Genomic DNA, 27,342 nt, shown 5'->3' with positions numbered 1-27,342 from the left:
GCACTTATAGGTAGAGTGTAGTGGTACGCTCACATGACTTGTGTGCGGGATGAGAAACAACAGGAACAGGAAGAGCAAATGAAATGAATTCAGGTGTAATGAAGCCAACGACCAGTGGGAGGCAGCAATTCGCGCTCTTCAGGAGAATGGACGAAGAAGAAAAAGCTTGAGAAAAGATGCCGATTGTTGACACTGGCAACGCTCTTCATTGAGAACCTCGCGCGGGCGCAAAAAGTCCTCTAAGTACCTCAAGTTTGTTTTTAAAAACGTATACCCAACATGGATGATTAGCTGGTTCATGAATGGACACTCTCGAAGAGGGAGCTGGTAGCTAGTTTTAGTTGGCGAATGCTAACATCGGGTTCCGCCGCTCTCTTTTTCGCTTCTTCTTTTCTTGTCTGAATTTGGTACTCATAAATTTAACATATCCAGCCTCCTCATGTGTTTCACGTTCGTCTGTCTGTTGTTTTAAGCGTGAAAGATGTCTCTTGTACTGGACGACACGGCAGTACACGAACCTGTCAAAGACATCAGCCAGCCTCTCAGATCTGCACAAGGTCTGTCTCGATGTGTGTCGAAGTGGTTTTGCTTGTGGGAGAAGAAAGATACGAGCAGCAAACAGGGAGGTCTTTGCTCCATCTTCTTGTGATCTTTTTAGACGTTCATAATGTGCGGGTGCGTGTGGACGTGTCGCGGGTGTCCAGGAAGGAATTGGAGGACAACTTTCTGCAGCTCCACGATGAATCGCTGCTCCTCAAGCAACATATCCACCAACAGGAGGACAAGATCAGGAAGTGAGATGGCGCCTTGCCCACTTTGCTCATCTTTTCTCCTCACGCTCCATCGTTCTGCCATCTTGCAGGCTGGGCACCAAGTTGCTGAGGTTGGTCAAGGACCGCCGTCGCATGGAGCAGCTGGCCGGAGGCGGGGGCGCTCCGATGGGGCCCAGGCGGTGGGACGCGGAGAAGGAGGACTTGGTCGAAGAGTTCAAGGAGAAGGTGCGAGCGCTGGAGGCCGACAACGATAAGCTGAGGCAGCGTCTTTTCGTGGCCAAGCAACAGCAGCAGCTCATCGCCTCGTCCCCCGCCGCCCGCTCGTCTCACACGCGTGTCCAAACACGTGCCGCCTCCACCCCCAGGAAGCCTGACGACATCTCTCCTTCGCCCACGCCGCCCAGACGTGAGTGGCGCGAAAACGCCGCGGCGATGTCACGGTCGGACGCGTGCCAACTGTCCGTGTGTCCCCCCCCCCCCCCCCCCGCGCATTCAGGCGCCAGGAGCGCGGCAGGTGACGAGCGGCCGCCCAGCGGCCAGCCGGCGGCGTACCTGCACGCTTTGCTGGAGGAAGCGCGAGAAAAGAGCCGAAACCTGTGAGAGCCGCCCGGCGACCCCTCAGCCAATCACAGGAGGCCTCGCCGCGGCTCCTGCCTTGTGTAATAATATGTCGACCGTGTCCCGATGTTTTGTGTGGCAGAGAAAACGTGATCGAGTCGCAGCAGCGTCGCATCGCTCAGCTGGAGGAAGAGAAAAACGTGACGCTTCAGCAGCAGAACAAGTCGGAACTCAGGTAGAACTCGCCCAAATGCCGTTGACGATGATGAAGATGATGATGAGGAGGATGGTGGCGGGACAGGTCGCAGATCAACAACAACGTGACCATGATCAAACTGCAAAAGCAGCTGGCGGAGCGATGCAACGCCATGGTGGAGCTGGAGGAACGCTTCCTACAACTGCAAGAGGTGACGTGATGCCCGTTGGCGAGGGATGAGACGCGCGTTCGGCCGGCTCGTCGGGTCGCGCGGCACATTTGAAATTGACGCTCCGCGCTTTTCGATTCAAATCCATTTGTATGCTCCGTTGGCCCATCATGACCGCCATTCAATCCGTAGCGTCAAGCCACCCGCCTGTTTTTCAGAGTCAGCACACGCAGAAGGCATGTTATGATGCCGCCACATCCAAGATGGCCGAGCTGACGTCGCAGCTGAGGGAGGAGCGCGCTAAGAGCGTGGAGCTCAGGACGCAGCTGCAGACGGAGCAGCTGTCGCACGCCAAGATGCGGCAGGTACCTTTTAGGACCGCCGTTGCCGTTGTCCCCCCCCCCCCCCCTCCCACCAGACCGCCACCGCTCATGTCTCTTCTTGCCAACAGTTGGAGGAGCGCGTGGACGAGATGGAGCAGGAGAAAGAGCTTCTAAAGGAGCACAACGAGAAACTGCTTAATAGGTGAGCACAAGTGACGAAAACGAATGGTGTCAAATTTAATGTAACAAAACAACAACAACAAAAAACCTGAGACTACACATTATTAAGATAAGATAAGATAAGATATCCTTTATTCGTCCCACAATGGGGAAATTTACAGCCTCCAGCAGCAAGAATGTATGTAGAAAGAAGAAAGGAAAAAGAGAAAAAAAAACCAACAAACATCTTTCAATTAAATTATTTAATTATTTAATCAATTAATTATAATAATAATTATTATATATAATAATTTTATTATTATATATAATAATTATTATATAATAAAATTATTATGAAATAAGTTATTATTTCAAGATTGCTGTACAAATTGTTGTTATTGGACAATTTTGTCATTAAAAAAAATATACTAAAATAAAATACAGGACCTATATGAAAAAAAACGAGACCAATTTTTTTAAAAATCAACTAATAGAAAGCTTTTTGATTAAAAAATAAGTACAAAAACTTCCAAAAATTCAAACTAACTGAATTTAAAAACGAAAATTAAAATGAAACACACCATAGAGAAAAATCCCAAATGATTGTAACCCTGGTCCGTGTGTGTGTGTTGTGTGTTTTATTTGAAGCAAGTCAGACCATCGTGAGTTCTTTTCCAGAGTAAATATGAAAGATGTACTGTGACTCCCCTGCCACTAGTGAAAAATGATCAAGTAATTGATGCCCCCCGTTCATTTAAAAAAAAAAAATTGCCTATTGGTGTCACAAATTGACGGGAAAAGCCCATGTCGGCTCATGAAACTCTGTAAGTCACTTTCAGATCATTCTTTGACGCCAAGATGGCAGCAAAGCTCTATTTGTTGTCGAAACCGTACTCACTTCGATTTAGCTCCGTGTCTGCGACCGGCTTACAAGATGACACCGGAGCAAGATTTATTTTTTTCAATGCGAACGGGGTGAAATACGCAGCACGGCAATGCGACAATGTCGTGAGTGTGCGCCTGTGCCTGCAGCATGTTGGACGGCTCCCAGCAGCAGCGGTGGAGCGTTCAGGAGCGGCAGCTTCAGCAGCACATCGCCCAGCTGGAACAGGCGCTGCAGGGCGACCTGCAGGACAAGAAGAAGATTTTGGAGGAGGTCAAAGCTGAAAGAGGTGACATCTGAATCACTTAACGGTATCCGGCACGCACGTGTCTAATTCAAAACGTGTCACTCATGCAGAGTGATTTCAGAGCGCTTAAGCACACCTGGAAAAGTTGAAAGATGATTTCATATTTTTGCAAGAACAACACAGTGCTCGTACGGACAAATTTGGTGGCGCTGTTTTTTTTTTTTTATATATATGTAATTTAATCTCTCCTCATTGATTTTGATCACCGTATGTACCACAGTGGGGAGTTTTGGCTCACCGCCACCCCCTAGTGGTCATCAGGCAATCCTGATGAAAACAAGTTTGCCCGCCCCACCCCCTGTCCTAACTCGAGAGCATGTCGTATTTGTTCAGATGCCTGCGAGAATCTGACGGAAGAAAACCGCAAGCTCGTGCAGCAGCTGGCCGAAAAGAAGCGTGAGATTGAGGAGCTTCAACGCCGCGTGGACGCCTACAGCCGGGTGAGGCGACGTGCGCGTACGCCGCCATCTTGACGGTGGCGCTGATCGGCGTTTCGGAGCCGTAACGAGCTCGACGGTTTTTCTGCGCTTTTCACTGTGAGCCCAAAATCAGACGTAGAAATGAGCTCGAGTGAAATGGAGGCCAAAGGTGAAGGTGATGCCCTCTCATGCGGGCAAGGAGAGCCACAATCACCGATGCCTTTTCGGCCATTTTGAAAAAGGGAGAACCAATCGAACATGAATACAATAGGAAAATGACAACACTGATTTGGCCATGCCCCTTAAAGGCACACACATCCACCGATGACATTTTATAACGGCAGATTTTTATTTTTTGGTGAGGCCACGGGCGTCGGCTCCTGACGTTTGTTTTGTTTCGCTCACAGACGGACGACTACGACGGCGAGAAACTCACCGAGGCGCTGCTGCTCATCAAGGTGAGGTTAGCTCGCCGCTGACGTCAGGATTTTCGAATGGTTGGTGGCTTGTACTTCCTACTCAGTGTCTCCCCCTACAGGCGCAGAAATCTCAGCAGAGCGGAGAGTCGGGCTTCCTGCAGGAGGGTCAAGATGGCGGCACGAGAGAACACGCAGACGCTCACGTGGAAACCATTCACGAGCTGGAGAAAGTCAGGCAGCTGCTGGCCGTGGAGAGTCGCATCAGCAGCGACCTGAAGGTCGACCCCCCCCGACCCCCCCAAATCTATTCTAACGAGCGTCAATTATTTGTATATTTTTTATATTTTTTATTTGCAGTCCATCCGTGTCCCTTTTGGGTCTTTATTTTTTTTTTCCCTAGTCTTAAGCGCCCTATGAGGGAACGTCCACAAGGTGGAGCACAACTCAAACAGGCTCGGTGGCACGCGAATGCTGATCATGTGATGCGTTTGTAGGCGGAGCTAGACAGCGTTCAGAAGAAAATGGAGTGTGACAAGAGGTCGCATGCGCAGCAGCTGGAACATCAGGCGCAGATGATGGCCGCCAAGGATGCCAAAATGCACAAACTGGAAGGTACAGTTTCGTCGGGGACGCTCTAAAATGTTTGGGAAAAAAAACGTTCACGTGGCTTAATGGCCAAAAACTATGACCGGCGAAATTCACACGCAAGGGAAACACAAAATGTCGTTTTCTCAATCGTTTTCTGACACGAGGCCACGGAAAGCTTTTTTTACATGAAGCGTTTTAGACGCTCCCTTTTGGTCGCGCTGCGTTTCTACGAGGCACTCAAGCTCCTGCCGACCGCTCCTCAGCTCAGCTGCGAGATCTGGCCTACGGCGCCAAGAGCGTCAGCGCTCAAGACCGGGACCAAAGTCCGGCGCTGGAAGACGGCGAGAACCTGGTGGAACTTCAGATCATCTGCGCCACTTTGTCCCCGGCCGCCCTGGAGGCTCTGGGTGACCCGTCGCCGTCCACCTTCTGCACGTACGCCTTCTACCTCTTCGATCTGCACGCCACTCCGGTGGCCACGGGGCCGACGCCGCACTACGGCTTCACGTCGCAGTATGTCGTGAGCGTGGACCGGGGCTTCCTGGAGTACGTCGGCGAGCGCCGGCTGTGCGTGGAGATGCATCAGGCGCTCGGGCTGCGGTGGAAGACCGTGGCCACTGCCGCGCTCGATCTGCGCCGACTCCTTCGGGACGGGGCGGCGGCCGGCACGCTGCCGCTGGTCGGTGAGTACTTCAGCGCCGGAATCGCCGCCGCAAGACACGGCATGTTGTTTTGTCGCTTTCAGGAAATTACGGCGAGGACACCTCCTTCGGATCGCTGGAGTATTGGATCAAGATGCGCAATCCCATTGCCGAGTCTGATAGGCTGGCGGTGGTCGGAAGCCATTACGAACAGGTACCCGTCTTCCTCGTGTGATGGGGAATATAGATTTTGGCTGCAACAGTTCCAAAAAAAGCCGTGACAGGGTATCTTGCTCGATGCGCAGCTTCAGTTGTTGAACAGTCCATGGTCCCCTCTGTCGTATTTCACGCTTCATAATCTGCCGCGGGCGGCCCGGTAGTCCAGTGGTTAGCACGTCGGCTTCACAGTGCTGAGGTACCGGGTTCGATTCCAGCTCCGGCCTCCCTGTGTGGAGTTTGCATGTTCTCCCCGGGCCTGCGTGGGTTTTCTCCGGGTGCTCCGGTTTCCTCCCACATTCCAAAAATATGCGTGGCAGGCTGATTGAACACTCTAAATTGTGAGTGTGAGTGCGAATGGTTGTTCGTTTCTGTGTGCCCTGCGATTGGCTGGCAACCGATTCAGGGTGTCCCCTGCCTACTGCCCGAAGACAGCTGGGATAGGCTCCAGCACCCCCCGCGACCCTAGTGAGGATCAAGCGGTTAGGAAGATGAATGAATGAATGAATAATCTGCCGCACATTTTCACTGTGAGGCAGGTCTGGACTGCAGGCAGGCCAGTCTTAGTACCCGCCACACTCTTACCGCGAATCCAGAATGCGGTTTGGCATCGTCTTGCTGAAATAAGCAAGCGGCCATGTTGTTTATCCAAGATGGCGGCCGGCGTCGAGAAGGAGCTGCTGGTGGAAGTGCGCGGCTGCGGCGGCCTGCGATCCAGATGCTCGTCCCTTCCCAGTCCCTACGTGGTCTACAAGTTGTTCCACTTCCCCGACTATCCCACCTCCACCGTGCACGACTGTTGCCAGCCTCGCTTTGCCGACGCAAAGTCCTTCCGCCTGGCCGACGACGGCGCTCTGGAGCGCTACCTGGCGTCCGAAGCGCTCAACTTGTACGTGTTTGACTACAAGGAGCCGCGGATGGACGAGTATTTGGGCAAAGCCGCCGTTCCTCTGGCGCCGCTCCTCCAGGACCGGGAAATCGCAGGTGAGCGCCTGCGTCCTCCGTCGCGGTCGTCATGGCGTCTTGTTTCTAAGGGAGCACCTAGCGCTCTGTTTATCGCTAAGGCACCTTTGACCTCCACGACTCCTCCGGGCGCCACGTCGGCCATATTGATCTCGCCATCAAGTGGAAGTTGCCCGTCGTCCAAAGCGGCAAAGTTCTCCCGCCGTCGCACAAGTCGGCGGAGGCCGGTGGAGGCCGCGCGTTGTCCAAAAGACACGCGGAACCCTCAAAGCTCACCGGCAGCGGCGGCGAACCGGTCTTTGACGCCAAGGTGGCGACGCTGGTGCAGACCCCGACCCTGACGCCGGCCAAGAAACCTCCCGGCAAAGATGAGCAGGTTGCCAAGAGAGTCACTTTCCAGGAAGTCCAGCCCACTAACCCGGAGGTGACCCCAAAACACTAAAGAGGTGGTCGAGTGGGCGGGGCCTCATCCATCTACTTCCTATTTACAGTCGGCGCCTAGCAGGCCAATCCACCTCGCCGAGGAAGACGAGGATGACGAAGAGTCGTCCATCTCCGAAGGTCAACTCCTCCTACCGCCCCTGACCTCTGACCTCTGTGACCCGCAACAACCCCTTCCTCCCAGTGAGCATGACCTTTTGACTATTTTGGACCTGGCCAAACGGTCCTTAAGGTGCGTTGACGTGTCGTTGTCAGCAGGTGGCGGCACGGCGCAGTCGGCGTCCAGACGCGACGCCAGCGAGTGGTCTCAATCTGACAGCGACGGCGACGATGGCATCGTTCACCGTCTGGCCACGGAGGTCGGCGTCGCCTCGAGAACTGAGATGACCTCTGGCCCCGGGGTGGGCGGAGCCACACCGGTCACGCTTCTCATGTTTGTGTTCAGTGCCCGCAGCGAGTGCGCGTGGAGGTGGCGTGTCTCAGCCTGGAGGCCGAGTCTCGCTTATGTCGAGACGTCAGCGTCGTCCGACTCTTTGTCGAGTTCTCTTTCCTCGACATGCCCACCGAGGAAACCCCCGTGTCCCTGCCCAAACCTCCCCCAGGGAAGAGCGTCAGTTTCAACTTCAGCAAGGGTGTGTGTTTGTCCGCGTTTGCCGCTTGCGCCTGTGTACGTGCGTGGGCGGAGCCGCGGTAGTCCGGAACTGGTGTTGAAGTGGGGCAATATGTGTTTGCGTTCCTGTTCCTGCGCCGGCCAAGTAACCAATCGGAACAGCCCATTCGAGTGGCTTTTATTGAACACGCGTCGCAAGATTTATTCATTTATGTTTATTATTATGTGCGGTTCAGTTTTTCCTACTGATGTCTTGATTGGTTTGGCAGTCATTGCTGTGGATGCGGCCGGCAGCGCTTCAAGACGGAAACTCCTCAAGGAAGTCCTGCGAGGACGACACCCCGACATGGAGAGGTGAGTCCAATTCGGACTTTTGGGCCCTCGCGACCCGTGCTGACTCGTCGTCGTCGTCGCCGGGCAGAATTCGTTTCACCGTGGTGAGCGAGCCGCCAGAAGAGGAGGAGCAAGAGCGCGAGTGCGAGGATGTGGGCGTGGCCTTCCTGTCCATTCCCGACCTGTTGAGCCAAACCGATGACGTGGCCCACCTGGACCTCCAAGGTCTGAGCGCCTCGTTATTTTCTTCTTCCTTTCGGCACATGGTTACGACGTGTATCCATCCGTTCGTTGTCTTGTGCGTGTCTTGCAGTGGTGGACACGGAAGACGGCGTGTCGCAACTGGGAAATCTGCGCGTTTCTTTTGAGGGGGTGCAGACGCTGCGCGCCATCTTGGAAGAGTCCGACGGCGAGCCGAGCTTTACCCCGTCGTCGTCGTCGCGGTGACGTCATCGCCGGGCACCCGCCCAACCTTTGGCACGCCGGACATGTGACGGGCTCTTAGCGTGTTTTCATCTGAAATAATAAAAAAAAATAGTTTTTTATGTTTCTAACCAGTGACCTTTTGTATTTGCGCAAACGTGTAAGGCCCCGCCTCCGCCCCATCTGATTGGATGGGGCCCGTTTGAAAGAGGCGGGACAGGGTTGGGGGGGTGGGCAGGCTTGTCACCTCCAGCTGACGACGAAGACGAGGAGGAAGATTCACCGGCAGCCAAGGAGGACTGTTCAACAGCCGCAGGTTCCAACTGACGAGTATTTCCAACAAAATATTGCTCAAGGTGACGTCTTTTTGACCCCCTTGCAGTCCGGACCGGGCGTGGCGATTCCGCGGGTGTCGGCCATGAGCGCGGACGAGGACGCGCGCTGGCTGGATTGGGTGACCAAGCAATTTGAGAGCATCGCCGGAGACGACAAAGAGATCGACTTGGACGAGTTCAAGACAGCTCTCAAGGTCAAAGAGGTCGGTCCGTTCGCGCCGCTCACCCCTCCGTGCGTCACGTGACCCCTGACCTTTGTCCCGGTCACAGTCTTTTTTCGCTGAGCGCTTCTTTGCGCTCTTCGACTCCGACGGGAGCAGTTCCATCAGCCTGGACGAGCTCCTGGAAGCGCTGGACCTTCTCATTCACGGTAGCGAGACGGACAAGCTCAGGTTCCTCTTCCAGGTCTACGATGTGGACGGTGAGTACGCGCACGTACGTACTCGAGCGGCAAGTCAGGAAAACCATCACCGTGTCAAATTTATCATGTCTTTTTTTAATAAAATTAATTTTCCTAAACGACTTCACCGTTCAATTCCCGTGCAAGTCAAACCAGGTGAGCCCAAATCTTTGCAAAAAAAACCTGCGTTCAATATTCGCGCCTGCGCAGGGAGCGGTTCCATCGACCCGGACGAGCTGCGCACGGTTCTCAAGTCGTGCCTGCGTGAGAGCGCCATCTCTCTGCCGGAGGAGAAATTGGACGACTTGACGCTGGCGCTCTTCGAGTCGGCCGACAAAGACAACAGCGGGGCCATCACCTTCGAGGAGCTCAAAGCGGAACTGGAAGACTTTCCGGAGGTGATGGAGAACCTGACCATCAGGTAGGTAGCCACTCGGCGTCCCCCGCTCTTGGCCGGCAGTCGGTTAAGAATCTTCGGTTTGGACTGCCTCCTCAGCGCCGCAAACTGGCTCAAGCCTCCGGAAGCGGACCAGAAGAAGCGGCAGACCCCGCGCTACCTCACGCGGGTGTACTGGCACAACAACAGTCGCAAGCTCCTGTTCCTGTGCGGCTACGCTTGCCTCAGCCTGGCGCTGTTCGTGGGCGCCGTCCTGCAGCATCGTCACGGAAGCGCCTGCTACATGCTGGCCAAAGGATGCGGCCAGTGCCTCAACTTCAACTGCACCTTCGTCATGGTAACGGCAAGCGGGACGGGACGCCTCGTTTTACCGGATGTAGCTCATCTGCGCCTGTTCCAAGGTCCTGATGCTGCGCCGCTGCCTCACGTGGTTGCGGGCCACCTGGGTGGTCCGGGTTTTGCCGCTCGACCAGAACATTCTCTTACATCAGATTGTGGGCTACGCCATCCTGGGATACACGCTCGTGCACACCACTGCGCACATCTTCAACTTTGGTACGCACCAGCTCGCCAACTCCGACTTCCAGGAAACAAGCACGCGACCGGTCCAATTCTCCGCGTGTGTGTGTGTGTGTGTTCCAGTTCAGCTGTCCGAGCATAGCGGCTTCAGTCTTTGGGAGTACCTGCTGACCACGCGGCCCGGCATCGGCTGGGTGAAGGGCACGGCGTCCGTGACGGGTGTGGTTCTTCAGGTGGTCATCTGCCTCATGGGGATCTGCTCCAGCACCTTTGTACGACGCAGCGGCCATTTTGAAGTGAGCTTACCATGAAGATGAAATCAAAATACCTCCGAATCGGTTTTTAGATGAGCAGGGCAGATCATAGTATATGGTTAGTGATGAGTAAAACTGATTGGTTTATCTGAAACGATGTCGTAAGTCTGGTTTGCGCGACTCTTCTTCAATTCCTCGTGTGAAATGCACATATTGGCCACCGGAGGGCGCTCAATTCGACTCCCCGCAGCCTCCCCATTTTCAATGTTAACCGTTGAGGTCAAGTTTGTTTCCTGTTCGTCTGTGAGTGGATTCCGCCTGCAACGGGTATTTTTTTTGGCACACCCGTGTCACGCGGTTTTAATCTTGGAAACGCTTCATTAAATGTTTCCGGGTAGCCCCTGCAATTTGCTCGCATACCCCTGATCGGGAACGAAAGTCTTATCATTGTTTTATTTTGAGGCGCGTTTTCTTACACATACTCATGTAGGACTTTGATGGTGTCCATCTTGTATCGAGTCCCACCACAGCAGCGCAGTCACATGCTCCGCCCCCTTGACCTGACAGGTGTTCTACTGGTCCCATTTGTCCTACGTGTGGGTGTGGTCACTGCTCATGGTCCATTGCGCCAACTTCTGGAAGTGGTTCGTCGTGCCGGGTCTGGTCTTCCTTCTGGAGAAAATCATCGGAATCGCCGTGTCCCGGATGGGAGGTCTTTACATCGTGGAGGTCAACCTGCTGCCGTCTAAGGTGACGACCTCTGCGTGACCTATATTTGAATTCACCGCTCCATCGCCGCGGCGTTCCATTAGCCGCAGCGACACGACACGCTCCGAGTCAGTCGTTTCACCGTCAGCACCTCATCGGGTCTGCGACGACAGGTCTGCGCTAATGTATCGCCGACGTGCAGGTGACTCATCTGGTCATCAAGCGTCCGCAGTTCTTCCAGTTCAAGCCGGGGGATTACGTGTACATCAACATTCCCGTCATCGCCAAGTACGAGTGGCACCCGTTTACCATCAGCAGCGCTCCGGAGCAATCTGGTAAGACCTTGTGTCTGCGCTTTGACAAATTATTTTTCCCTTCGGGCGGTCCGGCTGAGGCCAAGTCGTGTGTGTGTGTGTGTGAGCGCAGACTGCCTGTGGCTGCACATCCGCTCCATGGGCCAGTGGACCAACCGTCTGTACGAGTACTTCCGCCAGCCGCAGAGTCCGGCGCCGAATCCTAGGAGGCTGGCAGCAAGCCTGCGGAGCAAACAACTGATGAAGAGTCCGGTGGGGAAAAAACTCAAGATCTTGATTCTTTCTGGTCCTGATTTGACATCGAGCTTAAGCTCAGGCATCTTCGTGGTCCTGGTTTTGGCACAAAACGTGAGACTCGGGACTGACAGTAAAAAAAATAAAAAAACAAATAAGAAAAAGAGCTTTTGCTTGCTGGCTACCCTCAGGCTGCTCTCGAGCAAGGCATCGTCCTCACAACGCCATGTAATCAAGTTGCGTCGCAAATATTTCACATTGAATCGCCAACACTAAATGTCATCATACCGGGGCATCAATTAAACGCCCCCTTGTGGCACAAAAACATAAAATAAATCCAAATGTCATCATACCGGGGCATCAATTAAACGCCCCCTTGTGGCACAAAAAAATAAAATAAATCCAAACGTCATCATATCGGGCATCAATTAAACGCCCCCTTGTGGCACAAAAAAATAAAACAAATCCAAATGTCATCATATCGGGGCATCAATTAAACGCCCCCTTGTGGCACAAAAAAATAAAATAAATCCAAATGTCATCATATCGGGCATCAATTAAACGCCCCCTTGTGGCACAAAAAAATAAAACAAATCCAAATGTCATCATATCGGGGCATCAATTAAACGCCCCCTTGTGGCACAAAAAATAAAATAAATCCAAATGTCATCATACCGGGGCATCAATTAAACGCCCCCTTGTGGCACAAAAAAATAAAATAAATCCAAATGTCATCATACCGGGGCATCAATTAAACGCCCCCTTGTGGCACAAAAAAATAAAATAAATCCAAATGTCATCATACCGGGGCATCAATTAAACGCCCCCTTGTGGCACAATAAAATAAATCCAAATGTCATCATACCGGGGCATCAATTAAACGCCCCCTTGTGGCACAAAAAAATAAAATAAATCCAAACGTCATCATACCGGGGCATCAATTAAACGCCCCCATGTGGCACAAAAAAATAAAATAAATCCAAATGTCATCATACCGGGGCATCAATTAAACGCCCCCTTGTGGCACAAAAAAATAAAATAAATCCAAATGTCATCATAACGGGGCATCAATCAAACGCCCCCTTGTGGCACAAAAAAATAAAATAAATCCAAATGTCATCATACCGGGGCATCAATTAAACGCCCCCTTGTGGCACAAAAAAATTAAATAAATCCAAATGTCATCATATCGGGGCATCAATTAAACGCCCCCTTGTGGCACAAAAAAAAATCCAATTTCATAGCCTCCAGGTGCACCTTGTTGATCCGCTTCTCCGTGCTTACAATGCCGGCAAGAGATCATGACATCCTCGCCCGTAGGAATTGTTCAGCTCGGCGCACGAGAACGGCGCCGTGGCGTCCACCGAGGACAACGCAGTGGAGCTGACCATGTATCGTAGCAACGTGTCCCGGGCCGCCGCCGCCCCCCCGGCAACCTCGGACGATCCGGCGGCCGCGGAGCGAGGCGAGGCCCCGCCCCCGAGAGAGGTTAGATCAAGTAGTGAGCAGAGTCACGACCGGTCGCCTTGCTTACACCCGCTGATGTCGGATCGCGTGCTTGAAGGTTTCTGCAAAGTTTGGCGAGAATCACCGCTTCTGTAACATCAAGGTGAGCCGACACGCGGGTCGGGGGGTGCTATGACACCTTGGTCATGTGACCTCCTCTTCACCCACAGTGTTACGTGGACGGACCCTACGGTACCCCCACCAGACAGATCTTTGCGTCCGAGCACGCCGTTCTGATCGGGGCGGGCATCGGCATCACGCCCTTCGCCTCCATCCTGCAAAGCATCATGTACAGGTGACTTCCTGGCCCCGCCCCCCCGGCGTGGTCTCGCTCCAGACGGCCTTCTCCGTGACGCCGTGCGCTCGCGTGCCCAGGTACCGCTGCCGCAAGCAGAATTGTCCCAACTGCAGCTACTCGTGGTGCGAAAACATTAAGGATAGCGAAATGAAGCTACGCAAAGTAAGTAAGATCGCAACCGTAAAATTAGCGCACTTAATAGAAAGTGCGAGATTTTGCTGGTTCCTCAGGTCGACTTCATCTGGATCAACCGTGACCAGAAGTCCTTCGAATGGTTTGTCAGCCTCCTGACCAAACTGGAGATGGACCAGGCCGACGGAGAGCCCGAAGGTGTGACCGCGGCCCTTCCGTCACGCCGATGGTGCGAGCTCAATTCCGTCTCCCGTGGTAGGTCGCTTCCTGGAGATGCACATGTACATGACGTCGGCCTTGTGCAAGAACGACATGAAGGCCATTGGCCTGCAGATGGCGCTGGATCTACTGGCCAAGAAGGAGAAGAGAGACTCCATCACGGGTCTGAGGACTAGAACCCAACCTGGACGCCCCGAATGGGCCAAGGTTAGACCATCCCAAAAGTACCTGAACGGCGACCTACTTGTGTGCGCATAACGAGCATAACCAACTAAAATGTTGTCGTGGTTATGGTCAGGTGTTCCAGAAAATTTCGGAGGAGAACAAAGGAAAAGTTCACGTGTTCTACTGCGGTTCTCCTGCGTTGGCTAAAGTCATCAAAGCGCAATGTGAAAACTTTGCCTTCAACTTTTACAAGGAAAACTTCTGAAGACGCGTTTCCGTGACTAACGCTTCCATCGGTTGGAATGCTCATTTTGAAGAGCCGTTCAACGGCTGTCTTGCGAAGCAAACAGTAGGGGGCAGCACACTGTCGTCACACGAGCCCGAGTGGGACCAGACCACCCCCCCCCACCCCCAAAGCATATTTACACACCCCATATGGACTACTGTACTGCCAAATTAAGTCATACGCTTCACACACACAGACACACATTTGATTATCTACAGTACACGATTAATAAAATAAACAGTGCTAGCAAAAGTAAGATAGCATTCGTACAGTGAACAAGCTAACGTTTGCTAGCGACTGCTGCTACGCTGGTAATATGACTTTTACCTGTGGCCTTAATGCTAAATATATACATTTGAAGTTGTATTTTGTTGTAATGTACAATACATTAAAAAGATCGAGAAGAGACCGCGCTGTGGTAGATTCTTTAAAAAACAATCCTTTAAATTACGAATAAAGGATATCTTATCTTATCTTGTGTATTGATCGACTGTGGCGCCAAATTCAGCAATTGTGCTTTCAATGTTCTGTGAATAATGTACAGATTATGGAAACGGATGTTTCCGTGATTATTTTAGTCCCGGTAATTCAGAATGTTTTATGTTATTTCCCTCAAAGGACAAAATCTTTGATTTTAATTTGACATCTAGACTTTGTAGTGACCTGAAGAGAGTAGCGTCTGTAACAGTTTGTCGTATTTCAAATGATTGTTTAAGCCGATGGAAAATATTTCAGTGAATCAAAGGGGGGCAGGATTTGTGCTTCTTTGGGCGGGAGCGTTAACTGTGTTTTGATTGTTTGTTGTTTTTCTTTGTGAATGACACTCCAATTTGGCTTGCGTTCGTAGGTTTGATCGATGAGTAGTATTCGGCGCTCTGTTGTTTGGTCTGCATAGCGTGCGGCTAGCCGTTAGCTGGTTGGCTACGCAGGAGCCGTTCGGCGTCGGGCAGCTAGTCAAACTGTGGACCAAACCCTTACAAACGTCGCTTCTTTACGTGTACAAAATGACAATACCGTCCGTTCACGGAAGTGGACGCCGCCTTTGACCACAAAACGAATGAAGATTGATTTTTCTTTCCAACGGACACCCCCCTAGCCCCCATTTCGGCTCAATCTAGCTCCGTAGCTAACTTTAGCAGCCCCAAAGATGAAGAAAGGTAGGCCATCCTTTTAAACATCCTCACTTCATCTTTCCCGCTCCCTACATAACTAATCTTTTATACTTAACGCTACTTCAAGTCGTCCTCCCACAGTTACAATGCGATTTACAATATTTGAACGACGGTTGGTTAATTCGAAGTATCTGCTTGGAAAGCACGGGGGAAAAAATGTCATCGAGCGGCTTCTGATCGACGGGCACTTTTCAAATGTCGTTTTTTCCTTCTTTTGCGTGGCTGACCGAAGCATTTAATCATCTTTCCAAAGCATATGACGTTATAAGCGTTGACGTAGCTCACATAGCCGTCTCTCTGACTGACACAGTTGGTGTGTGTGTGTGTATAATTTTATATATATATATGTGTATATATGTGTGTGTGTGTGTGCATATTTTTGTTTTTGGGGGGGGGTGTTCCATGTATGATGCAATGTTGATATATTGTACTCGCATATTTGGTTATTTAGTTAAAAATGAGTGTCATGATTATTTTATACATCTATTAGAGTTGACTTTTTTAAAATATAAAAAAAAAGATGCAATATGTTAAAAATATTTCTTTGTTGGAACCATTTTGCTGCTGGAGCGTCACGTGACTGATGTGTGTCGTTATGTGGGAGTGAGCTGGACATTCGAGAGATGAGGTCAGCTCATGATACAAGGGACCGTTTTTTTTTTTTTAACCAAACAGAAAGACATGCGCGAAGACATTTTTATACCTTTTTTTAAAAAATCAAATAGTAAAGACGTTGTCCTGATGTTTGCGTTGAAAACTCATCATGACTCTGGCCTCAAAGGTGTTTTGTCTTTATGGAATAACACAAACGCACATATTTGAGGACACTATCAAAAGAAAAAAAAACCCAGCACAGTTACATTTATCTTCCATGACATAACTTCTAGAATTCCAAACCCCTGCAGTATAATTCATTCATTCATTCATCTTCCTAACCGCACACACAACCACAGTTCACACCAAAGAAATAGGAATTTGCAGAACCTTGTGTTGAACTCCAGCTTGAAATTATTATTCAAAATTATTTGTTTTGCGTTTTGGACTTTCTATTGTGTTTAGTTTTTATTTGTTTGATTCATTCATTCATTCATCTTCTGAGCCACTTGATCCTCACTAGGGTCGCGGGGGGTGCCGGAGCCTATCCCAGCTGTCTCCGGGCATTAGGCGGGGGACACCCTGAATCGGTTGCCAGCCAATCGCAGGGCACACAGAGACGAACAACCATTCGCACTCACACACACACCTAGGGACAATTTAGAGTGTACAATCAGCCTGCCATGCATATTTTTGGAATGTGGGAGGAAACCGGAGCACCCGGAGAAAACCCACGCAGGCCCGGGGAGAACATGCAAACTCCACACAGGGAGGCCGCAGCTGGAATCGAACCCGGTACCTCTGCACTGTGAAGCCCACGTGCTAACCACTGGACTACCGGGCCGCCTACAGTATAATTCAGTACTTCACAATTTTATATCAATATGAAAACATTAACACACACGCACACACACATTTGTGGAAATGAATTATGAAGCTTCTTTATCAAAATTAAAGTTCAATGTGAAGTTTTGTTCAACGAAGCACCATGTGAAGTTCATCGCATATGTTCGCAGAGCTAATTCGTTTTTCCGCGGTTTCTTGTGCGTTTTTTATTATTATTTTTTTTTTTTTGCTTGTCTATCACCTTCTTCTTCTTGTCTGATGTCACCCCCACGACCCGCAGCCTAACCCGGCAGCCAAGACGACGAGGTGGCCGTTCCCCGACAGCGTGATGTCGTCCAGTCCCAGGAACTCGGTGCGCCTGCTGTCGCGGCGGGAGCGCGGCTGGCAGACGTGCAGCTCGCAGCGCCTGCTGCACATGCTGGTGGAGGAGAAAGTGCGCTGGATGAAGTGGCAGAGTCAAGTGAGTATGCTGCCCCCCCCCTGCCCCCCTCCCGCCCCCCGGCTGCCATTTTCATCTTCTCTGGCCTCACGACAGACCTCGTCAACTTTGTTTTTGTGCTCAGAAAGTTGAACTGCCCGACAGTCCCAGATCCACCTTCCTGTTGGCCTTCAGCCCTGACCGGTGAGGATGCGCCGCTAAGCTTTTTTTATCGTCTTCTTCTCCTCCAATCGCTCGCGTTGTTGGCACAGAGTCATCGAAAGAAAACGAGAAAATAAGAGTTTGGACCTATTCAAGAAATGAAAACTGATCATATCTTCTCAAAAGGCCTAAAAATAAATGACTGCATGATGACGCCGCAACGTAGTTTTTTTCTGTTTCCCTGGCGACACTCTTCAAGGACCCTCATGGCCTCCACGCACGTCAACCACAACATTTACATCACCGAAGTCAAGACCGGGAAGTGCCTCCATTCCCTCGTGGGCCACCGTAGGACCCCCTGGTGTGTGACCTTTCACCCCACCATTCCTGGCCTGGTGGCTTCTGGGTGCCTTGATGGTGAAGTTCGCATTTGGGACTTGCATGTAAGGAGGCAAGATGGCCGACAGTCGCCACGCCGCGGAATCGCCATGCTAACCCTTCAAATGAAATCTTTCAAAAGGGCGGCAGTGAGAGCTGGTTCACGGACAGCAACGTGGCCATCGCCTCGCTGGCCTTCCACCCGACCGCTCAGCTCCTCCTCATCGCCACCAACAACGAGCTGCACTTTTGGGACTGGAGTCGACCGGAACCGTTTGCTGCCGTCAAGACGGGCAGCGACGCCGAGCGAGTGCGGTGGGTCCTGCAGAGCGCGTGGGGGGTGTGGGGGGGGTCAGTGAAATACAGAAACACACACACACACACCAAATCGATAAACCGAGTCACGAAACTCAAGTTGCAAACGGCCGCATGCAGTGTGGGGACCAAAATGGCCGACGTCACACTGCTGCTCGTTTTTTCGGAAAAGTGATTTCAACGATTTTTTTGTTTTCTTTTCGTAACCCCCCCCAACGCGCGTCAACTGGGCGGCCCACCGCCGCTCATGCAACTCATCAAACCGGCCTCTTGACGGCGCTGCTTTTTTTTTCTTGGTGTAGTAAGCCGTCGCAGCAGTGTGATGTCGGCCATTTCGGTCCCCACACTGCATGCGGCCGTTTGCAACTTGAGTGACTCGGTCAAGTGTGTCCTTGTCCCGGGTTTTGATCTTGCGCGTGTTTCCTCAGGTTGGTGACGTTCGACCCGCGCTTTTTTTTTCTTGGTGTAGGAAGCCGTCGCAGCAGTGTGATGTCGGCCATTTTGGTCCCCACACTGCATGCGACCGTTTGCAACTTGAGTGACTCGGTCAAGTATGTCCTTGTCCCGGGTTTTGATCTTGCGCGTGTTTCCTCAGGTTGGTGAGGTTCGACCCGCGCTTTTTTTTTCTTGGTGTAGGAAGCCGTCGCAGCAGTGTGATGTCGGCCATTTTGGTCCCCACACTGCATGCGACCGTTTGCAACTTGAGTGACTCGGTCAAGTATGTCCTTGTCCCGGGTTTTGATCTTGCGCGTGTTTCCTCAGGTTGGTGAGGTTCGACCCGCGCTTTTTTTTTCTTGGTGTAGGAAGCCGTCGCAGCAGTGTGATGTCGGCCATTTTGGTCCCCACACTGCATGCGACCGTTTGCAACTTGAGTGACTCGGTCAAGTATGTCCTTGTCCCGGGTTTTGATCTTGCGCGTGTTTCCTCAGGTTGGTGAGGTTCGACCCGCTGCTTTTTTTTCTTGGTGTAGGAAGCCGTCGCAGCAGTGTGATGTCGGCCATTTTGGTCCCCACACTGCATGCGACCGTTTGCAACTTGAGTGACGTGACTCGGTTTAACCTGTTTCCTCAGGTTGGTGAGGTTCGACCCGCTGGGTCACAACCTGTTGACGGCCATCGTGAACCCGTCGTCGAACCAGCAGGTGAGCTCCCGACGGTGCCGGATTTTGGGGGGGGCGAGCTCTCGGATCCCGGCGCCAACGTTTGCATTTTTCAGAGCGAAGATGACGCCGAGGTTCCCATGGACAGCGTGGAGCTCCCCCACCCTCACTTCCGCCAGCGTTCCTTCTTGCCTCAGCCCGTTCGCCGCACGCCCATCCTGCACAACTTCCTACACATCCTCTCGTCGCGCTCCCCCGGCGCGCAGGGCCCGGCCGAGCACGCGCGGCCCCTGGCCGAAACGGCGGAATCGCCCGCCGCCCCCCTGGGCCACTTTGCCAACGCCGAGCGCGGGTTGTCCTTCCTGGGCTGCACCCGCTTCCTGGGCATGACGTGCATGTGCACTCACTGCTCGGCCAATCGCGGACCGTCCCTGCCGTCGGAGGCGCCCCGGGCCCCGCCTTCTTCCTCCTCCGCCGCCCGCACGGAGCCCCGCCGGCCCTCGGAGCCCCGCCCCTCGGCCTTTACCTCGCTCTACTACGGCAGCGGCGGGGAGCCCGATTCCACCTCCAGACCGGGGCCGGACTGGACACGCAGCTTGCTGAGTATGCGGGGCGGGGGCGGGGGCGGCGGGGGCCCCAACGTGCTTCCGCCCAGGACCTCGTCGTCATCCTCGCTCAGCCTCCTGGCGGTGTTGCGCCAGCAGGACGGCTCGTCGCATTCGCCGGTGTACACCTCGGCCAGCGAGGGGCGGGGCTTCCCGCAGCAAGGGGACGGGTCCGGTACCAGCAGCGGGCACCACCCCTTCTGGGACGTCTCCCGCGGCAACCCCGCCTCTTTCCGGAACGTCCTGCAATGCAACCTGAGCCGCTACTTCCTGGAGTTTGAGCGCATGCAGGAAACGGAGCCGCCAGCAGGGGGCGGCCAGGAGCAGAGCCGAGAGCTCCTGAATAACAACGTGGACTCGGACAGAGCCGGACCCTCCTCCTCCTCGTCGCCCACCGTCATCCATTACCAGCCTCCCGCCCCGCCCCCTCCCTCCGCGCCCCACCCCCCGGACCCGGCCGCCCCTTCCGGGGGCTCTCGGGGCCACTTGAACCGCTGCCGGGCGTGTCACAACCTGTTGACCTTCAATCACGATTCTCAACGCTGGGAGCGCACCAACCAGACGTCCTCCACCTCGTCCGCCCCGCAGCCCGCCCCCGCCCCCGCCGCCTCGCCCTCGGCGACGCCCGGCGGCCCGGACCCGACCGCCGGCGAGCTGCGGCCGGTGCCCGCGGCGGCCTTCCCGCCGGCGTCGACTGCCGAGCAGACGGTGGGTTTGGTTTACAACCAGGACACGGCCCAGTGGGAGAGGGTCTACCGCCAGGCCACCGCCACCCGGGCCCCCGATCCCCCCGAGGCCTTAAACCAGGAAATGCCTGTGGATCCCACACCCGTGGACGAGGACTACCTCAGAAGGTAGCCGCGGCAGGGGGGCTGAAAGTCTAGTCTAGTCTCCTCCTCACCTCTTTTTGTCTCTCAGGAGACTTCTGGAATCTTCTCTCATGTCTTTCTCTCGCTACGACGTGACCGGATCTCGGGACCACCCCATCTATCCCGACCCGGCTCGGTAAGCTCATCGCCCGATCGCCGCGCTCTGCGACCAGTCAACGTTTTCCTCACGCCCGCCCGCCCGCTCGCTGTCCCAGGCTGTCTCCCGCCGCGTACTATGCCCAGAGAATGATCCAGTATTTGTCCAGACGCGACAGCATTCGCCAGCGATCTCCCCGCTACCAGCAGAACCGCCTGCGGGCCATGTCTTCGTCTTCCGACGGGCCGGCCGGGAGTGCGTCGGGCTCCGTGGAAACCGCCGACGTGGACTTTGACGAGCTCGAGTGAGTCGCTTCGGGGTGGCGCGACCTTCCGGTGGCTGATGACCTTGTGACGACCTTGTGACGACCTTTGTGACGACCTTGTGACGACCTTGTGACCCTGTTTCAGTGACAACGGCGAGCGAGCGCGGCACAGGGCGCCAAGAAACGCCAGGATGTCGGCGCCGTCGTTGGGACGCTTTGTGCCAAGGTGAGTCAGCGTCGCGCGCCGGGCGACTATATTGACGGATCTTCACGTGCCCGTTTTTCGTCCTCCCCGCCCGCAGGCGCTTCCACCTTCCTGAGTACCTGCCCTACGCCGGAATCTTCCACCATGAGAGGGGCCAGCCTGGCTTAGCCACGCACTCTTCGGTCAACAGGGTGCTAGCCGGTAAGTCATGTGATTAACTCATTCTGGACCAAAAACTGAAAAGACGTTTAAGTCCTTCACTCCCAAAGACGTTTCTATCCGTCTTTTCAGTTCTTGGTCCAGAATTAGCTGCTACTGAATGAGTTCAAAACGTCTTTGGGAGCGAACGAGTTCACTTTTGTCAAGCTTTGAACCACTTTTGGCACCGTCTCCCACGGATAAACAAGTCGGAGACTTTGCGGGTGACAAATGGTCATCCTCTAAGGCTCTCCGACCTCCTCCTTTCAGGCGCGTCCATCGGCGACGGCCAGTCGGCGGTGGCGAGCAACATCGCCAACACGACCTACCGCCTGCAGTGGTGGGACTTCACCAAGTTCGACTTACCCGAGATCAGCAACGGTACACCCGAGTCCTTTACGTGCGCAAAAAGCGTACAGTCGGGGGGGTTGCTGGCTAGCATCCGCTAAATCTCGTCGCGCAACGTTAGCGCGACGTCCTGCTAATTTGAATTCCGTTTGCCGCGCGCAGCCTCCGCCAACGTTCTGGTGCCAAACTGCAAGATCTACAACGACGCCAGTTGCGACATCTCGGCCGACGGCCAGCTGCTGGCCGTCTTCGTTCCCAGCAGTCAGCGCGGTTTTCCCGACGAGGGGATCCTCGCCATCTACTCCCTGGCGGCGCACAACCTCGGGGAGATGCTCTACACCAAAAGATTTGGTAGCGGCCGCCCGCCCCCCCCGTCTTCGTCTCCGTCGTCATCCTCACCTCGGCGCTTGTAAAACCCCCCCCCTTGGCTCCCGCAGGCCCGAACGCCATCTCGGTGAGCCTGTCGCCGCTGGGCTGCTACGTGATGGTGGGCCTGGCTTCTCGCAGGATCCTGCTGCATCCCACCACTGACCACATGGTGGCGCAAGTCTTCCGGTTGCAGCAGCCGCACGGAGGCGAAACCTCCATCAGGGCGAGTCCACACGCACACACACGGCAGTAAATGTAACGCGGGAAGAAATGCTAACGCTAATATGATAAGAACGCATCTTGAGCCGCAAGCTAGCCGTCGCTAGGCTAAAATAGCGCAAAGCGAGTTGATTTTCCGATGACGTGCCGGTGAACGAACGACTGTCGTCCGGCGTCTTCCAGATGGTCTTCAACGTGGTCTACCCCATGGCGCCGGACCAGCGGCGTCACGTCAGCATCAACTCGGCTCGCTGGCTTCCCGATCCCGGCATGGGTCTGGCGTACGGAACCAACAAGGGGGACCTGGTCATCTGTCGTCCCGTGTGAGTGCGCCCCGCCCGCCCGTCTGTCCGTCTGTCCGTCTGTCACTTCCTGTTTGGAACATTGACTCAAAAGTGCCCCCGCCCGGCGGACGCGCGATGATATGATTATCCTCCTAATGTTAATGGTCGCTGGCAGCAGGAAGTCTGCTGGGTCAGGACCTTCAATTTGCTTCGTTAATGTTAACGAGGTTGAGCCCCCGCTTCCTGCGTGCGCCTGCGTTAACGTGCGTGTGCGCGTTCAGGTTTTACCGCTGCGACGGCGAGAGCGTGGCCGAGTCCGGCGCCGAACCTTTGTTCTCGGTCAACAACGGCGGCAGCAGCCGGACGCGGGGCTCCGACCGACCCGGGTGAGTACGAGCCCGATCCGCGGGTGATTTCTACCCCCTCGCCCCCTTCTCGGTGGGGGGGGGGCTACGCACGCTAATGGGCCTCGTTGGTGTTCAGGCCCAGTCGTTCGGGATGGAGGCTGGACCGGGACATGGGCTTGATGAACGCCATCGGTCTTCAGCCCAGAAACCCCGCCCCCTCCGTGACGTCTCAGGGGACGCAGACCCCCGTGGTCCAGCTGCAGAACGCCGAGACCCAAACGGAGCTTTCCGAGCCCGGCGCCGCCCGGCCGCAAGCCGGTAGCCATTTTTCTCGTTTGCGTGGCCCTCGCACGTTGGCCTTCTCACTGATCCGCTTTGCATCTCGTTCGTTTGGTTAGCCCCGCCCCCGCCGCCGCCGCCCGACGGTCATCTTGAGCCTCAGAACGCGGGCGGTCCGGACGGCGGCCGAGCCTTGGCGGAAGCCGCGGCCAACGCAGGTACGCCGCATGCAAAAGTTGGGAACTGGATTTTCGTTTTTTGCCTCGACGTGGCCTTTTTAGTCAATGTGACGGGTTGTCGTGGTTCCAGGCGAGGAGGGGGGAGGTTCCGGCGAAGACGCCCTGGCCCGAATCCGCCGGCTGATCGCCGAGGGCGGCATGACGGCCGTGGTGCAGCGCGAGCAGAGCACCACCATGGCGTCCATGGGCGGTTTCGGCAACAACATCATCGTCAGCCATCGCATCCACCGCGGCTCGCAGACCGGCGCCAGGTCCGGCAGAACCGCCGCCGGGCCCGCCGGCCCCGCCCCCTCGGGGTCGGCCCTCGTCGGCCGCGAGCGGGCCCCCGAGGCGCCCGAGCGCCCGGCCCCCTCGTGGGGCTCCCGCTCCGCCGAAGGCGCCGACGAGGTTTTTGACGGGGTGCGAGTGGACGAGGACTCTCTGGCGGGCCCCTCCTCTTCCTCCCCCCCGCCCCACAACACTTTCCACGGCGACCCTTACAGCAGGTAGTGAGCGGTGTCCCCGATCCCACCGAAAATTGCCGTCATCCTCCCTTCAAACCTTCAGCGGCGTCGGTGAGCACTTCCCGTCACATGGAAGCGGCGCGGCGCCACGTCCCGGAGTCCCCTGCAGGGCGGCGCCGACTCGCGCTTCTGTGCATCGTTACCGCGTGACCTTTCCCGAACGTATGCGGGACGAGACGCCACCGTGCCGCCGTCAATCATTTGTCAACGTCCGAAACTCCTCCCATTGCGGCGACGGGTGCGCGTACGCGACCCGGCCGGCGCCCGCTCACTTAATTTATTGGAAAAAGCCAAACGGGAGCGGCAAATCTTTGGGTTGCTTTGGGGGGGTCACCTCGAAAAACATTCCCGCTTGTTGGTCTTGTTACGCTTGTGACCGGTTACTGCGGCGCTCTCGATTCATTACCTGTGAGCGGAGAGTTGAGTTTAACACCCCCACCACCTCCCACCACCACCTTCATCCCTTCAGACTCCTTCAAAATAAAACTTGAAATGTTTCCTGTCGACCGTACAGGTGCCACGTTTACATTTCCTCTTAAGTGTGCGGGTGTGTCAGGTCACGGGTGGGGTTTCCATGGCGACCTGTCCAAGCTCCTCCTGGCTTTACTTGATTGGTTAACACTGAACTTAAACGCTCTGGTCACAGCGCCGCTCCTTGCTGCTGGTTAACCCCCCCCCCCTCCCCCCGACGACGTTGTCATCGTTCTTGGCTCTTGACTTTTTAGATGTGATGTCATTAAAGAACTTGGAGACTCCAAAGACTTCCTTTTTCTTTTCGACCCTCGTGATCATAGAATGACGGACAGATGTCACGACTGTGTTCATGTCCCCCCCCCCCCCCGGTCCCCCCCCCCTCATTTTTTTTGTCCTCATTTATCAAAAGCAAATAGAGATTTGAGACATCCTGTCTTGACTGGGAAATGTGATGAGGCTCGATGACGACAGCAAAGGATCATGAGGAGTGAGGAAGGAGGGGACGACGGGGCGCTCGTTGAAGTGAGGCGAGCGCGAGACATCTCGTCGGAGATCTGTTGCAAGGCGGCGGGACTCCTTTTGCGGGTAAGTCGAGACTTGTTCATTCCCCTTTGCAGTCATGTCAACTTCCTTATTATTATTTTTTTTTGTAAACACAAAAATACCCAAACATTGAAAATGTTACTGTTCCTGTGTTGACGAGCACAGTAACAGATGGCAGTAACTGGACTACCACAAGGAGGAGCACTTTTCTTCCTAAAAAGAGCTTTCAAACGACTTTATGTTGTTGCTGCCATGGAAGTGGCGTTTTGGGATTTTTTTTGGGGGGGGGGGGGGTCATTTGCCACATCCTCTCAAATAGCTACGAACTCACCAGAGGATGGAAACCAGAAGCCTCCTTGCCGGCCCTGTTTATTCAATCTGAAATCCGATTGGTCCCGATTATTTAAAGAAAACGAGCGAGAGCGAATCGGAACATTTCGCGTCGACAATGCCGAGTCTTGATTCTGACATTCTCTTGTTTGGCCACCCAAAAAAAAATAATTGATAAGACGAGACTGTCGGAAAAATAAAGTAATACCGAGTGACTTTGAAATGCTTTTGATCGCGTTTTCAGGGGGTTGGCCTTTGGCCTTTGACCTTTGACCTTTGTATAATAGACAAGCTCCTTACGCAAGCGCTCACCAAGGATGTTGATATGATTGCATGCGTTTTACGTGTTTTTTAAGGAAAATGGCAAACGGGTCGGACGCCAACGCCTCAGCCTGGCCCCGCCCCTCGGTCAACACCTCCTGGCAGTCCGCCGCCCAGGTGCTTCTGGTGACGGCGGCGACGGTGGCGCTGAGCGGCGTCACCGTTCTGGGTAACTCGCTGGTTCTCCTCTCCGTCAAGGTCAACCGCCGCCTGCGTAGCGTCAACAACTACTTTTTGCTGAGCCTGGCCACCGCCGACCTCCTGGCGGGCGCCGTCTCCGTCAACGTGTACGCGCTCTACGCCGCGTGCGGCTCCTGGCCGCTGGGCCCCGCCCTCTGCGACCTCTGGCTGGTGGTGGACCACGGCGTGAGCGCCGCCGCCGTCCTGAACCTGCTGCTCATCAGTTTGGACCGCTTCTTCTGCCTGACCCGGCCGCTCAGCTACCCGCTGCGGCGCACGGGCAAGATGGCCGCCCTGATGATCGCGCTGGCTTGGCTGCTGTCCTTCGCCCTGTGGACGCCCGCCATCCTGTGCTGGCAGAGAGCCGGCGGCCGGCGCCTGGTCCCCGAACCCGAGTGTTACCCGCGCTTGCTCGCCAGCCCCGCCGTCACTCTCGGGACCACCCTGCCCGCCTTCTTCCTGCCCGGCTTGGCCATGGTGGGCCTGTACGGACACGTATCCGCCGCCAGCCGCCGGCGGCTGAGTGGGCGTCGCCGGCCGTCGGGGGACCGGCTCGGGACATGCGCTCCTTCCCTATCCGCCTCCCCTGCGCCGTCGTCCGCCCGGCGTCGAGTCGCAGTCAGGGAGAAGCGGGTGACGCGCACCATTCTCACCATCCTTCTGACCTTCATCCTGACCCGGGCGCCGCACAACGCCATGGCGCTGGTGGCCGCTTTCAGTCACGTGCGCATCCCGGACGTCCTGTGGCAGGCGGGCCTGTGGCTGGTTTACGTCAACAGCGCCGTGGACCCCGCTTGCTACGCCCTTTGCAGCCCCACCTTCAGGAGCACCTTCCGCCGCCTGCTGCTGTGCCGCCGCCCCGACCCGCCCGTGTAAAGGTCAACGGGGGTCGTCGCTTCTGAGCAACGGCGCCGGCTAGCGTTACAAACGTTGGCGTCATGCTAACTGCATACAAACATGCCGTTTCCTGGATGTGACATCATACAATTGCCGTGATGCCGCGTTAGCTCCGTTTTAATGCGACATCGTCCGCGTTGTCTATTATGACGTTGGCTTCCATCTTAAGTGAAGTAAATGGCAATGATGAGTTTTCCGTGTGCAGTGTTGCCGTTGGGACGTTTTCATTACCGGGCTACTTACTCTTTAGTTACTGAGTTTGACAAGCTTGTTTATTGTGTACTCCGCTTTGGTGACCCAAATTTTGTGCGCGCGTGTTCTTACCAGGCCCGTTAAAAGTCTCCTTCCTCAGCTTTCGTCTTGTGGCCGTGATGTCACGATGGCGCAAAGAGGAACGACTTTTGTGTTTATACGCCCCCCCAGTTGTTGTCATTTGCATATTTCAAAGCAGACCAAAAGTTTGAAGTCATAAGAAGACAAACTGAGACAATTGAAGGTAAGCGAAGCAGCACCCTCTAGAGGCCAGCCGTGGAACAACGTGCAAAAAGAGCACCGCTTAGGGCGAAATACTTTTTAAAAATATAATCAAAATACGCGC

At 54.5% G+C, this 27,342-nt stretch overlaps 4 protein-coding genes across 6 annotated transcripts; all 4 read left to right on the top strand.

Moving 5' to 3' along the window:
- Positions 1 to 124: 124 nt before the first annotated feature.
- Positions 125 to 8,569, top strand: rpgrip1l (RPGRIP1 like). 3 transcript variants are annotated; one of them, XM_052061115.1, is made up of 24 exons: positions 125 to 243; positions 474 to 557; positions 659 to 794; positions 863 to 1,179; positions 1,270 to 1,369; positions 1,474 to 1,566; positions 1,633 to 1,738; positions 1,915 to 2,061; positions 2,148 to 2,221; positions 3,211 to 3,350; positions 3,702 to 3,808; positions 4,195 to 4,245; positions 4,326 to 4,484; positions 4,701 to 4,818; positions 5,058 to 5,477; positions 5,540 to 5,649; positions 6,305 to 6,635; positions 6,716 to 7,038; positions 7,106 to 7,238; positions 7,311 to 7,414; positions 7,501 to 7,687; positions 7,935 to 8,019; positions 8,087 to 8,223; positions 8,312 to 8,568. In XM_052061115.1, exons 2-24 carry the CDS (start codon positions 482 to 484, stop codon positions 8,443 to 8,445), a joined length of 3,588 nt encoding a protein of 1,195 aa, XP_051917075.1. In that variant the 5' UTR covers positions 125 to 243; positions 474 to 481; the 3' UTR covers positions 8,446 to 8,568. The 3 variants fall into 3 exon arrangements, with proteins under 3 accessions (XP_051917075.1, XP_051917076.1, XP_051917074.1); XM_052061116.1 differs by having other exon boundaries at positions 129 to 557; positions 7,314 to 7,414; positions 8,312 to 8,569; XM_052061114.1 differs by having other exon boundaries at positions 130 to 557.
- Positions 8,570 to 8,648: 79 nt separating this feature from the next.
- On the top strand, positions 8,649 to 14,613 carry nox5 (NADPH oxidase, EF-hand calcium binding domain 5). The gene is made up of 17 exons (XM_052061131.1): positions 8,649 to 8,737; positions 8,804 to 8,959; positions 9,027 to 9,177; positions 9,367 to 9,577; positions 9,653 to 9,890; positions 9,955 to 10,108; positions 10,196 to 10,368; positions 10,894 to 11,076; positions 11,237 to 11,369; positions 11,461 to 11,600; positions 12,903 to 13,070; positions 13,147 to 13,191; positions 13,259 to 13,383; positions 13,464 to 13,548; positions 13,617 to 13,716; positions 13,778 to 13,944; positions 14,036 to 14,613. The coding sequence occupies exons 2-17, from the start codon at positions 8,840 to 8,842 to the stop codon at positions 14,165 to 14,167; spliced, it is 2,325 nt and encodes a 774-aa protein (XP_051917091.1). The 5' UTR covers positions 8,649 to 8,737; positions 8,804 to 8,839; the 3' UTR covers positions 14,168 to 14,613.
- Positions 14,614 to 14,955: 342 nt separating this feature from the next.
- Positions 14,956 to 24,758, top strand: ambra1b (autophagy/beclin-1 regulator 1b). The gene is made up of 19 exons (XM_052061113.1): positions 14,956 to 15,345; positions 17,081 to 17,260; positions 17,364 to 17,422; positions 17,640 to 17,823; positions 17,901 to 18,073; positions 19,145 to 19,214; positions 19,289 to 20,631; positions 20,696 to 20,782; positions 20,862 to 21,047; positions 21,154 to 21,234; positions 21,311 to 21,414; positions 21,682 to 21,792; positions 21,922 to 22,110; positions 22,197 to 22,351; positions 22,531 to 22,670; positions 22,913 to 23,017; positions 23,115 to 23,296; positions 23,377 to 23,475; positions 23,567 to 24,758. Exons 2-19 carry the CDS (start codon positions 17,129 to 17,131, stop codon positions 23,983 to 23,985), a joined length of 3,819 nt encoding a protein of 1,272 aa, XP_051917073.1. The 5' UTR covers positions 14,956 to 15,345; positions 17,081 to 17,128; the 3' UTR covers positions 23,986 to 24,758.
- Positions 24,759 to 25,305: 547 nt separating this feature from the next.
- On the top strand, positions 25,306 to 26,735 carry LOC127597824 (muscarinic acetylcholine receptor M4-like). The gene has a single exon (XM_052061145.1). It carries the CDS (start codon positions 25,680 to 25,682, stop codon positions 26,721 to 26,723), a length of 1,044 nt encoding a protein of 347 aa, XP_051917105.1. The 5' UTR covers positions 25,306 to 25,679; the 3' UTR covers positions 26,724 to 26,735.
- The last annotated feature ends 607 nt before the right edge of the window (positions 26,736 to 27,342 follow it).

This window comes from Hippocampus zosterae, chromosome 3, assembly GCF_025434085.1.
Source record: "Hippocampus zosterae strain Florida chromosome 3, ASM2543408v3, whole genome shotgun sequence".
NCBI lineage: Eukaryota > Metazoa > Chordata > Actinopteri > Syngnathiformes > Syngnathidae > Hippocampus > Hippocampus zosterae.
The sequence above is the reverse complement of the archived record's forward strand: the minus strand, read 5'-3'. Positions and strand labels throughout refer to the sequence as shown.